This window comes from Leopardus geoffroyi, chromosome B3 (assembly GCF_018350155.1).
Source record: "Leopardus geoffroyi isolate Oge1 chromosome B3, O.geoffroyi_Oge1_pat1.0, whole genome shotgun sequence".
In the NCBI taxonomy this organism is placed as follows: domain Eukaryota; kingdom Metazoa; phylum Chordata; class Mammalia; order Carnivora; family Felidae; genus Leopardus; species Leopardus geoffroyi.
In genome coordinates this window covers 45,871,094-45,884,919 of record NC_059337.1, presented here as the reverse complement: position 1 = coordinate 45,884,919, position 13,826 = coordinate 45,871,094, and the positions used below count along the sequence as shown (strand labels likewise).

Here is a 13,826-nt window from a genome sequence, read left to right as displayed (position 1 = left end):
GACCGCGAGATCGTGACCTGGCTGAAGTCGGACGCTTAACCGACTGCGCCACCCAGGTGCCCCAGTGTGCTACACCATTTTATATTCCACCAGCAATGTGTGAAGATTCCAGTTCTATTATATGCTTGCCAACACTTGTTATCTATATTTTTTTATTATAGCCATCCTGGTGGGCTGCCCCTTGAATCTTAAATCACACATACCCATGCCTTATTATTAGATAATAATTATTATAATAATTAGATATAATTATTATTATTATTTTTATTATTATGATTTGTATTTGTTTTTAATGTTTATTTTTCAGAGGGACACATGAGCAGGGGAGGGGCAGAGAGCGAGTGAGACACAGAATCTGAAGCAGGCTCCAGGCTCTGAGCTGTCAGCACAGAGCCTGATGTGGGCCTCATGTTCATGGACTGTAAGATCATGATGTAAGCTAAAGTCAGACGCTTAACCAACTGAGCCATCCAGGTCCCCCATGATTTGGGTTTTCTTACATTTAATTATGGTGATCCTTGTCTGAGTGGCTGCCTCTTGTAATTTGCTCATTGCTGTGCCCATGTGTTCACCCATCTTTGTGTTCCTCCTTTATTACTGATCCTGCTGAACTCCATACAGGGCTTGATTTGGATGTAGCACTGCCTGTTCTTCTAAATAAGAATAATAGAAGGTAATATAGAAGATGGAGGTTTTGATAGCTTTATATAGCAGTAGGCTGTTTCTGGGGTTCTTGGATGGCTTAGTCAATGGAACATGCGACTCTTGATCTCAGGGTCATGAGTTCAGGCCTCACATTGGGCACGGAGCCTACTCAAAAAACAAACAAACAAAAATAGAAGTTGGCTGTTCCATTTTTAAAATTACTCTCCTCAGTTCTGATAATAGTTATATATTAAAATGAAGTGGGAGACCTGTGAGGTTGTATAGTCCTGTTAATTGTCATTTGTGGAGAAGGAAAAGACTTCCTACCAATACCTTTTTATCTTCTTTTTAGGAAGTGGTTCAAAAGTGCCTAACAAAAGTGAGTTTTGTTAAATACAAAACTCGTCTGTAGTCTTAGAAGTTAAGATAGTGGTTACAACTCCCAGTAGGTGGAATGACTGGAAGGGGATTTCTGGGATGCTGGTTACCTTCTGTTCTGTGATCTTAGAGGTTACATAGATACGTTCATTTTGTGAGAGTTCATTGAGCTATAAATTTAGAATACATGTGTCTGTTATACTTAAGTAAATGCTTAAGTTAAAAATGTTAACATTATTTAATCATATTTTGCTCTTGTCACAATTAACTGCCTTTTAATAAGTACATTCCATTTTGAGTCATATTTATTTATTACTTTTACATTATCACAGTTCTTGTGTATACATTACATTAATGTAGGTGCATTAATTTCAAGTCCTGTTGCTCAGCAGCCCCTGATTTCAGAGGTAGAAAGGTTTAGGTTCGTTTTAGGAAGTTTGGTTTTATGTTCTGGTCTACTGCTCTAACTGAATGATCTTTAGCAACTCACAGTCTTAGCTGGAGTCCTTCTGCATGTATCTAAAACTTTGGGAAATGCAGTAATTGTGTATTTTGTCTGTCATTGAGTTCAGATTCTCATCAGAGAACAAAGTAGTATGAAGAAAAGAACCATGGGAAAGAGAAGATCTATTTTTACTAGATCATTATTTATAGTAATCTTTCTAATATGGTAACCATCTACATGTACAAGAAATATTTAATTACCACTTTCAGGATACCAGGAGAAACACATTGACTAATCAGAATCTTTTGAATGCTAGTCCTTTAATCTCTGATTACTGTAATAGGTTTTGAAGAAATTGTTAGATTTTGACCAAATATGTTACTGAAGGTAGTAAGATACGTAGTAAGTTTTTAGTTAATAGAAGTTTTCAAGTAGGCTTATGTTCTATAATCTTTACTATATTTCTGAAAATTGAGTATGTGGAAGAGGTATCAGAAAAATACGCCTTAAAAGAACAGTAAAATGACTTATAGCCATTTTATATCCTGATATATCAGGGAAGGACAGTTCTGCCTTATTATAGGGATGTTCTCAGTGGAATCTGAAACTCTTCAGTTAGTATAATAAAACACATTAACCATCTTTTTAATCTCTAATTGTGTCTTTTAGGCCTCCCTTAAAGTTTCCCATGTCTCAATGGACTCCTGAATATAACAAGCTCTATACCTTAAAAGTGGATATGAAGAGTGAGATTCCTTCTGATGCGCCAAAGACACAGGAGAGTCTGAAAGGGATCCTCTTGCATCCACAGCCCATTGGGGCAGCCAAAAGTTTTCCTGCAGGAGTTGAGATGATTAACAGTAAAGTGGGGAATGAATTCTCTCATTTGTGTGATGATTCTCAAAAACAAGAGAAGGACATGAATGGTAACCAACAAGAGCAAGAAAAAAGTGTTGTTGTGAGGAAAAAACGCAAAAGCCAGCAGGCTGGCCCTTCTTACATGCAAAATTGTGTTAAAGAGAACCAGGGAATATTAGGATTGAGGCAACACCTAGAAACACCAAGCGATGAAGATAATGATTCCTCTTTTAGTGATTGTCTTTCTTCTCCTTCATCTAGTCTGCATTTTGGAGATTCTGACACTGTGACTTCAGATGAGGATAAAGAAGTCTCTGTAAGACATTCCCAGGCAATTTTGAGTGCTAAAAGTAGAACTCATAGTGCACGGTCCCAAAAGTGGCCTCGGACAGAGACAGAATCTGTTTCAGGATTGTTAATGAAAAGACCCTGTTTTCATAGCAGTTCATTAAGGAGACTTCCATGCAGAAAGAGATTTGTGAAAAATAATTCCTCACAGAGGACACAGAAACAAAAAGAGAGGATATTAATGCAGAGGAAAAAACGAGAAGTATTAGCCCGGAGAAAATACGCGTTGCTCCCCAGTTCTAGTAGTTCCAGTGAGAATGACCTCAGCAGCGAATCCTCTTCCAGCTCATCAACTGAAGGAGAAGAAGATTTGTTTGTTTCTACCAGTGAAAACCACCAAAACAATCCAACTGTTCCCTCAGGTAAAAATGTTTAAGTTGAGCAAAACCTGCTATTGCATTGTGTTTGTGCTTAAGTTTTTTCTACATTTTTGTGGATTTCATTGCTGTGAGAAGGAATCGGAGGCTCGATTAACTTTTATTTTTAAGCCATATAAATAAATTACTGACTGTAGTATTAAACCATGACTCTAAGATCCAGATTTTTTCAGATAGCTCTGTGATAGATTTCTTTCACATTCAACCACAGTAGTAACACTAAAAAAGTAATTAATATTATTTTTCCTTTAAGCACTCTGTTCTTATTGTTTACTAGTTATCTTGTCTTGATCTTTATAATTGAGAAATAATTCCAAGTATTTGAGAGGTGCTTTTATTCCAATACTAGAACACAAACTTTTAGTCCTGATTAATCAGTTAAAATTGAATAACTGATAGAGGACTAGCTTGAGTGCAGTCTCCCCTCCTCACAGTAAATATTATATTTAACTAGCATAAGATTATGTACAGTCTCTGAAGTACAGGTATGTTCCATATATACCGTTTTTACGGTTTGTTGTAATTTAAAGGAAGTTGATGAAGTAAACGTTGAATAAAGTCCGAATTGAGGGAAAAGATTAATTTCATGTGAAAGAATGGGGGAGGAGGAGAGCTTTTTAAAGGGCTAAGATCATGGTTTGTAATAGTGACACAAAGGTTTCCCAGTCTTTGCCTGATGTCCTGCTTGTCAAGGGTAGAGCCTGCTAATAATCTACTGTGCTGATATGCCATTTTTCCCTGTTTCTTTTCTCCTTCTGTAACGGGTTAAGTACAGAAGTACTTACCTTCCAAGATTCCCATTTCTATTTGTCTATCTGTGCCAGAACCCTGAAACCAGTAACTTTGATCTTTAGTCTAAGCCATGTCCAGTTTATTTTTTTTTAACCTACCCAAGTATTTAATTCTTTTTTTAGAAAGTTAATTTCTTTGTTTTGAGAAAGAGAGCACACATGAGGGAGGGGCAGAGAGAGATGGGGAGAGAGAAGAATCTCAAGTAGGTTCTGTGCTGTTAGCGCAGAGCCCAATGCAGGGCTCAGACTCACAAACTGTGAGATGATGACCTGAGCAGAAAACAACAGTTGGATGCTTAACCTGCTGAGTCCCTCAAGAGCTCCTCCAAGTATTTGTTTTAAAGAGTTCATTGAGATCATCTACAGCTGGGAGGAGGTTACAGCAACCATTCTCTGAGGTCTTTTGAGAAAGAGGGAGGCGAGAATAGGAGTTGTCTTGCTTAATTGCCATATTTTACATTTTGCCACATATTTGCCATTTTTCTCAGGTGGTTAGAATGTGAAGACTTATTTGGGGAAGAGGGAGCAGCAGAGCCCAATTTCTGCTTGAAATTAGCGAGGCAGAAGGGTTGGTGCTGTGAGGCAGAAGTTCCAAGGAGCTGGAATTTGTAGGAGGCATGAAGATAGAGTTGATGTAGGTCAATATCAGTGTTGTTTCTAGGAAGTAAGGAGTTCATATACTCTCAACTATTCAAGATAAATGCAAACTCTAGAATTCATTTTTAAATCTTATTTAATACTTTCTGTAGCATGTGGTTTTTACTGTCTTTGGAAGAGTTGCATTATTTCAGCATATTTTCATACATTTAAGAGGAATGTTTGTCTCTGGAAACACAAAGCCAAACATTGAAACAAAATTCTTTTATTTTTTTTTTCCTGGTTTTTAGACCAGTGTTTTGTTTTGAACTAATTTATTTGTTTTTTAAATAATGGTTTAATAATAACATTCTCATAGTGTGGAATTTTAAAAATACCAAGAATGTTTAAAATAAAAAACAGAAGTTTGCCACTTCTTCTTAGGTCCCAGTTTTATTACCCAGAAGTATTCAGTTAGCAGTTTCTTCTCTTACACAGAAAATGTGGAAACATATATAAGGGTAAATAAATACGAGTTTTTAAAATATTAGTGTGTATGGTTATCTCATTTTTAAAAAATGGTTGCATAGTAATGCCTTTCTTTGGATATTTCATAATTTATTTAGCCAGGTTATGTTGGTGAATATTTGCTGAATTGAACAGCCTTGTATGTACAGTTTTGCATACCTATGCGAGCATATCTTGAGGAATAATTTCTAAAAGTATATAGGAAGTTAACATGCATTTTAAAGTTTGCTAGTTATTATCATCAGAATGCCCTCCAAGGAGTTTTCATCAAGTTCCTTTACCTTCCAACAGTAGATGATGTCATGATGATAGTAAAAATACCTACTAGCCCTTTTCGGGTATTTACTCTATGCTGGTAATGTTCTGAGTGTTTATATGTATTTCTCATTTCATCCTCCCAGCATTCTTAGGAGGTGTCTTCTGTTATTATCACCCTCATATTACAGATAAAGCCTTTGTAAAACCATTTTAGAATGATTTATATTCAGAATTAACTGAAATATTGATGGGACATAGTTCTATTTTCAAGAAACTTCAGCTCTCAAAAACTGACTTGGATTCTTAAGAGAAGGGTTTTTCTTCTAGATTTATTTTTAGGGCTGGCTTTCTGACTCCAGTTCTGGTATGGTTTTGTGTGTTGGGAATTAGGAGAGGGTTGGAATATCTCAAATTTTAATTAGATTTATCTACTATAATAATATGACTTGTATGGATGGGTATTAGTTACTCTGGAGGTGCTGGGACAAAATTTTCACCCACTATCCATCAACACTTACTGGCTACTGCTATAGTGAGCTGATGGAAAGAATGTTTGATGTGTTTTGTTTTATCGTCAAACTCTCTAAGATGTAACAGTTGTATATACTTAACTGGTTTTACCAAGTCATCTAAGAATGAGTTGTCAGGACCTTATATTGTATAACAAGCATTAGTTCCGATGTTGTAATCAGTAGATTTCTGGGAAAACCCTATTTACCTTATCCTCATTAATTGTTTTTTAAATTTATTATGGCTCTCTTTTTAAGCAAAGGAAGCCAAAATGATATGTGACTTAGGTTGTTAGACTTTGAGTTATTCCCAGTTGCCAGTTAGTTGAGAATTTGTACATCCAGTTTTGTACCTGATAATATTTGCCAAGAGCTTCAGATACTTGAAAATAACCTAATAAAAGCTAAGTTTGAGAGTAGATGTTAAATTTTAGTGACATATTTCTGTGATCTATTCAGTGAACCTTATCTGAACTGCTGCTTAAATTTTTATATAGTCCTTGTATTAGCACTGGAAAATGCACATTTATTTCCCAGTTGTTGCTGTTTAATGACTATATTTTTTTTTTTCAACGTTTATTTATTTTTGGAACAGAGAGAGACAGAGCATGACCGGGGGAGGGGCAGAGAGAGAGGGAGACACAGAATCGGAAACAGGCTCCAGGCTCTGAGCCATCAGCCCAGAGCCCGATGCGGGGCTCGAACTCACGGACCGCGAGATCGTGACCTGGCTGAAGTCGGACGCTTAACCGACTGCGCCACCCAGGCGCCCCTAATGACTATATTTTTATTCACAGCTTAAAATATGTGTGTGTGTGTGTCTGTACACATACACACACACACACACACACACACACACACACACACACACACACACACACGTATATATCCAATAGATACATACTCATATTTTCCAGTTGCATGCCATACTGTATTGACTTAAGTGTTCTAAAAGTTTACTTTTAGGGGCACCTGGGTGGGCTTGTGCATTCATGCCCTGCATTGGGCTCCACAGCCTGGAGCCTACTTTAAAAAAAAAAAGTTTACTTTTAAACTTTAAAAGATAACCTTTAAGATAAATTTGAAGGGCACCTGGTTGGCTCAGTCAGTTAAGCGTCCGACTTCGGCTCAGGTCATGATCTTGCAGTCGGTGAGTTCAAGCCCCGCTTCGGGCTCTGTGCTGACAGCTCGGAGCCTGTAGCCTGTTTCGGATTCTGTGTTTCCCTCTCTCTCCGACCCTCCCCCGTTCATGCTGTGTCTCTCTCTGTCTCAAAAATAAAAATAAACATTAAAAAAAAAAAGATAAACTTGAAGATAACCTTTGGAATTATAAAGTCCTAGTAACTAGGAGTTATATTTGTGAAAATTTCTTTTCCTCCTTTTCCAGATAACATTGATAGAGCTGGGTTTTTTGTTGTTGTTGTTTGTTATTTTTATATGGAAATTTTCACACATAAAAACAGTTATACGTACATAATCTAGCTTCAGTTTTCAACATTCTGCCATTCTTCATCTCTCACCCCTCAATTTTTTTTTTTTTTCCTGGAGAATTTCAGAACAATTTCTAGATACCCTACCATTTAAGTTATTTTATATATTTCATATTTCCTGCAAACTGGTATTTAGATCTAAAAGCTTGATTTAATTTAACTTCAGGAACACTTCCTTGGTTGTGCTGTGTATTTCCTATTGTATCACTTGTTAAAATTGATTAGAGGGTTCTGATGGTGTCATTCTGATCCTTCCACTCTAAAGTTCCCCATCAACATTTCATGTAGTATTAGCAACAGCTTTGATGATCTTGCCCAGATCTGTTCTTTCATTTAGGGGTTGCAAAATGTTGACTTTCTAAATCTGTCATTCTGCTTACATTTATTAATGAAGGTTCTTCTACAAAGAATTCTTCAACTAACTGGTTATTCTGAAATGAGGTCCATATGAGAAAGGCAAGATGGATGCTTGATTTTACCACTTTTCAGAATGAATTGGTGCTCTAGCGGTATCCAAAGAGGAGTTTTCATTTTCAGGTATCATTATGAACTCATGGGTTTTAGCATAGTTAATGTATAGCAATCTTTTTATTCTGTTTGATGTTCAAATAGTTTCACCTTTGGCCAGTGGGATCATCTTCAAGTTGGGTTTATGTCCTTTTGATACCACCCCAGTGGTCTTTGACAAGATGGTCTCTGATAAAACAGGATGGTCCAGATCCATAGTTTACATTTCCTGCCTCAAACCTGGAAACAACCATTTTTTAAAAACTACTCCTCATTTCCTTTCATTGCTGAGTTATAGTTAGAGGCTATAGACTGGGAATTAAGGTGTTTGTTGTTCTACTGAGTTATTATTGCATTTCAGCATTTTTCTTTTAATGTTTATTTACTTTGAGAGAGCGCTAGTGAGGAGGGTAGGTGCAGAGAGAGGGAGGGAGAGAGAATCCCAAGCAGGCTCTGCACTGCTAGCGGAGAGCCGAGCATGGAGCTTAAACCCACAAACTGCGAAATCATGACCTGACCCGAAACCAACAGCCAGACCACCAACCAACTGAACTACCCAGGGGTCCCACTTTTCAGCGTTTTTAATGGACAAAGTTAGGAATATAAAGATTTTAGAAAGAGATAAATCATTAATTTTTATATGACTATTTCCATTGAAAGTTTAGGATTAGGGATTTTTATGTAAACTTCTGTTTTATATTTGGATCTCTTTACTCTTACATTGAAAACTGATTCTTTTTTTTTTAAAATCACCTGGGGACTTTATTTATTTATTTTTTTTCAACGTTTATTTATTTTTGGGACAGAGAGAGACAGAGCATGAACGGGGGAGGGGCAGAGAGAGAGGGAGACACAGAATCGGAAACAGGCTCCAGGCTCTGAGCCATCAGCCCAGAGCCCGATGCGGGGCTCGAACTCACGGACCGCGAGATCGTGACCTGGCTGAAGTCAGACGCTTAACCGACTGTACCACCCAGGCGCCCCGAAAACTGTGATTCTTAATAACAATTGCTTTTTGGCTTTATCCTGTACATACTATAAATACACATAAATGAAAATTCATAAATGAATAAAAATGAAAATATTTACAATTTACAATATTACAGTTATTACTAACAGCAATGCTAATAAAGATTTTTTTGGGTTCCTTTTTGCTGTTGGTCAGTCTTCTTTGGTTATGCCATTGATTTAATATGTATTTAGGTTCATTCGTTCAGAGTTTTTCTTTCTTTAAGGTATTTGTTAAAAGCTTTAATTTTGCTTTTTAATTATGTAAAACATTTACCTGGTTACAAAGTCAAAATTTTTTGTAATTAAAAAAAATTTACTTATTTTGAGAAAGATAGATAGTGTGAGTGTGGAAGGGGCAGAGAGAGAGAGAATCTCAAGCCTGATGTGGGGCTCGAATTCATGAAACTGTGAGATCATGACCTGAACTGAAATCAGGAGTTGGATGCTTAACTACTGAGCTACCAGGCGCCCCAAAGTCAAACCTTTTAAACAGGATTGTCTTCACTGAGCTCTAGTTTCCCACCTCTGCCCTCTCTTCCTATCTTTCTCTTTCTCACAGATAAGCGTTTTCATTACTTTTTAATTTTGTTATTCCATCTTTTTTCCTGTTCAATAATATAAATAAATATGTGTATTATTCTCTCTCCTCTTACCCAAAATATGTTTGTTGATTTTTTAGTTAACAATATGTAAAATTGTAACAATATAGAGAGATTATAGAGGAATTAAATCTGTATTTCATTCCTTTATTCATTGCTTTTCGTTTATTTTTTTTTTTACAGCTTTATAGTATTCCATTGTATAGTTATACCTAAGGATGTTCAGCCAATTTGTTGATGAATAGTTTACAGTCTTTTGCTGTTATAAACAGCACTGTAATGAATAACTTTTGGTATATGTTATTTAATATTTTTTGCCATTGTATCTTTGGAATAGAATTCTAGGAGGGGATTGTTGGGCCAAAGATAAATGCATGTATTGTTTTTAAAATAATAACTAAATTTCTTTCTGTGTTTTTGATGCCCACCATCAGTATTTGAGAGTGCCTGTTTGTCCAAAGCCTTTCTGTCAGAATTTATTGTCAGATTTTAGATTTTTGTGTCCATGTGATAGGTAAGAAACAGTATGGCAGTATATTTTTAATTTTTTAAATAAGTAATGTTGCATATCTTTTCATATCTTTAAAGGTAATTTTATTTTTTGTGAGCAATCTGTTCGTATCTTTTGCCTGTTTTTCTATCAGGATATTGGTCTTCATTCTTCCGCTCATTTTTAGTGCTTTATATATTTTATAATGGGATACAGAAACTATATAATCACACATTTCCCCTGAATTGGTCATTAGTCCTTTGACTTTGTTAGTGCTTTTTTACCATACCAGATTTTTTTTTTTTTTGGTCAGTCAAATTTATTGACCTTTATCTTTACTATTTCTGGGTTTTGAATCATAATTAGGAAAGTTTTTCCCACTCCAAATCAATGAGAGAAATAACCTGCTCTTCCCCTCTCTAATTACTTTTTTTTTTTTTTTTATTAAAATTTTTTTTTTTTTTCAACGTTTATTTATTTTTGGGACAGAGAAAGACAGAGCATGAACGGGGGAGGGGCAGAGAGAGAGGAAGACACAGAATCGGAAACAGGCTCCAGGCTCTGAACCATCAGCCCAGAGCCCGACGCGGGGCTCGAACTCACGGACCGCGAGATCGTGACCTGGCTGAAGTCGGATGCTTAACCGACTGCGCCACCCAGGCGCCCCTTTTTACTTTTTATTTTACATTTAAAGCACAGATCTATTTGATGTTTATCCTCATGTACAGTATGAAGAATAGATCCGCTTTTGTTTTTTTTTTTTTAATGTGGCTGTCCAGTTGTCCCAAATCACTAAAAGGTTTCTTTCTCCTGTTGACTTGAGATACCATCTTTGTTATATGTTATATTTCCATAGACATTTGGACCTATTTATGGAGTTTTCTTTATGTTCCATTGGTCTCCATATACATGAAGCACACTGTTTTAATTATAGACACTTAGGTTTTCTTGGTTATCTTTGCCTGTTTATTCTGCCAAGTGAACTTACCTTTTTTTAATTTTTAATTAAAAATTTTTTTTTTTGTAATGTGTACTTATTTTGGGGGAGAGAGAGTACGAGTGGGGGAGGGACAGAGAGAGAAGGAGACAGAATCCAAAGCAGGCTTCAGGCTCCAGGCTTCAAGCTGTCAGCCCAGAGCCTGACACAGGGCTCGAACTGAAAAACCATGAGATCGTGACCTGAGCCGAAGTAGGACACTCAACCGGCTAGACCACCCAGGGGCCACCCCCCCAAATGAATCAGAATGTTTATCTGAGGATAGTGGTAGTGGGGAGATATATAAAGGTATTGTTATTGGGATTTTATTTGTTGGCTAAATTAGAGTGAACTGACATATTTAGTATTTTGTATATTCCTTTTCAAGATTATGGCATTTCTTTTCATTTGTTGAAGTCTAGTTCTGTATCTGGCAGGGAATATTTTATAGCCTTTTTTAAATTTTATTTTTTTAGGAAAACAGCTTTATTGGGACACCTGGGCAGCTCAGTCATTTAAGCATCTGACTCTTGATTTTGGCTCACGTCATGATCTCATGGTTTGTGGGTTTGAGCCCCGCATTGGGCTCTGCACTAACAGTGTGGAGCCTGTTGGGGATTGTCTCTCTCCCTCTCTTTCTGCCCTTCCTCCACTCTCATGCTCACGTGCTCACTCTCTCTCAAAATAAAACTGAAAAAACAAAAACAAAACAGCTTTATTGAGGTATAATTTACCTACCGTAAAATTCATCCATTTTAGGTATGTGATTCAATGATTTTCAGTAAATTTAGTGTTGTGCAACCCTCACCACTGTGTGGTTTTACAACATTTCCATTAATTCCAAAAGATCCCGCCTGCTCGTTTGCAGTTAATCCCTGTCCACCCTTCAGACCTACACAACCTAATCTGTTGCTGTCTCTAAGACTTGCCTTTTCTGGACATTTCCTATAAATAAAATATAATATGTGATCTTTTGTGTCTGGCTTTTTTCCCTAAGTGTAATGTTTTTATGGTTCATCCATGTTGTAGCAGCTATCAGTGATTACTGTCTATTTACTATTTAGGTTTTTTTTGTATTATTCCATTAGATGGGTGTACCACATTTTGTTTACCCATTTGTCAGATGATTGACATTGAATTGTTTCTGGTATTTGGCTATTGTGAGTAATGCTATTGTGAACTTTTGGATACAAATCTTCCTGGATATGTATGTTATCATTTCTGTTAGCTAGATATCTTTGTGGATATGTATGTTTTCATTTCTATTGGCTAGATAACCAACAGAAAAATCCCAAAGAGGAGTCAAAGTTAGAGCAACAACTTCTATAAGTTTGTTACTGCAAAAGACAGCAGCAGTAGCAAAAGCAGCTAGTAACAGGAAGATGCTTTTAATAGTAACTAGCACCAACATGTTGAGTACTTACGGCACTGTAATGTAGTTTATATACAGAGTATGAGTTTTAGGGACACCTGGGTGGCTCAGTCAGTTAAGCATCTGACTTTGGCTCAAGTCATGCTTTCACAGTTTGTAGGTTCAAGCTAATAGCAGAGCCTGGAGTTTCCTTGGGATTCTGTGTCTCCCTCTCTCTGCCCTTCCCTTGCTTGTGCTCCTACTCCCTTAATAAATCAATAAATAAACATTAAAAAAAAAAGCATGAGTTTTAGAATTGAAATTAGGTTTGGATTCCGAGTGTTGCTTACTATTTCACAAGTCATTTAAACTTTCTAAGTTTCAGTTTCTTGATAGAACTAGACATACACAATATTGTATATGGCACAAAGTATGTGCCCACAAATTGGAAGCTATTCTTTTTTTCTTTAAAATGTATTTATTTATATTGAGAGAGAATATATGCACATGTGGGAGGGGCAGAGAGAGAGAGAGAGAGAGAGAAAGAGAGAGAGAGAGAGAGAAAGAAAATCCCAAGCAGGCTCCACACTGTTAGCACAGAGCCCAGTGCGGGGCTCGAACCCACAAACCATGAGATCATGACCTGAGCCGAATTCAAGAGTAGGATGCTTAACTGACTGAGCCACCCAGGCACCACCTGGAAGCTATTCTTATTATTCCAGGTACCCCTGGAAGCGTCATGCCAGACTTAAGACAGAGGAACCAGGGTAACCAATGGTTATACTGGCTGACATTTCTTATAGATGTTGCCAAGACAATCTGTGATCTCTTGTCAGGGAATAGAAATGGTCACTGAGTTAATGAAGAACTCTGTCAGTGAAGCCATTATTTTTGTAACCATTATTACAGTACCCAAAATTCTTTCCAGGCTGTTACGTGTTATTTTTCTCATGATGGTTTTCTTTTCTTCCCCTCATGATGTTTTAAAAGGTACAAACAACATAAGTAATTTTAAAAGAAATAGTTAAAATCACCTATAGTCTCACCACTCTAATGTCTTAGCTGTACTCAAGTTTCTTGTCCTTTAATATTTCTAAATGTAAGAGTCAGTGTGAAAATAAAAATGGTCCAATAAGAAATGACCAGGTTTTCTTTTAAACAATATTGAGGTTTAACTTCATACTTTTAGGCTCCTATTTCCTTTAAATTTGGTTTCAAATAATTGTCATTCTAGAAAAAAACACTAAGTTATAGATGCCAAAATCTTGCTTATTGTGATTATTATTTAGTTATATGTATTATGTTCAAGTTATGCTTGTAAAGTTCCTTTTTAGAAAAATATTTAAGCAAGAGAGTAAGACTATCAGTTAACTTATATAGCCTTTAGTTACAGAATCTGTGTTCATAAAAAATTATATAAATTGAATTTTAATGCATTAGCAAAGCTATCTTTGTGTCACTTATCACTGGAACTTCAAAATGTTACATTTATGTTAGGTTTTGCCTAATTGCGTATAAGGTATTTATAATTTTTTTTTTATAGGTTTTTAAGTTAGTTTCATGTGTGCAATACATGGAGAGAAACCAGTAATAAAGCTTATATGCAGGTATAGCTTTTTGCCCTATAGAATGGTAATGTCCAGTTGGTGGGTTAAAATAAGGGAAGTATTAAGAATCTATGATGTTTTA

The 13,826-nt window shown here is 36.3% G+C and overlaps 1 protein-coding gene across 5 annotated transcripts in view; it reads left to right on the top strand.

Moving 5' to 3' along the window:
• Window positions 1-13,826, top strand: part of RNF111 (ring finger protein 111) — a 97,765-nt gene that overhangs the window by 39,906 nt on the left and 44,033 nt on the right. For all 5 annotated transcript variants that reach the window (XM_045449592.1, XM_045449596.1, XM_045449595.1 and 2 more), the window contains one exon: window positions 2,138-3,036. In XM_045449592.1, coding sequence (XP_045305548.1) covers window positions 2,138-3,036 — 899 coding nt within the window. The remainder of the gene's footprint in view (window positions 1-2,137; window positions 3,037-13,826) is intronic.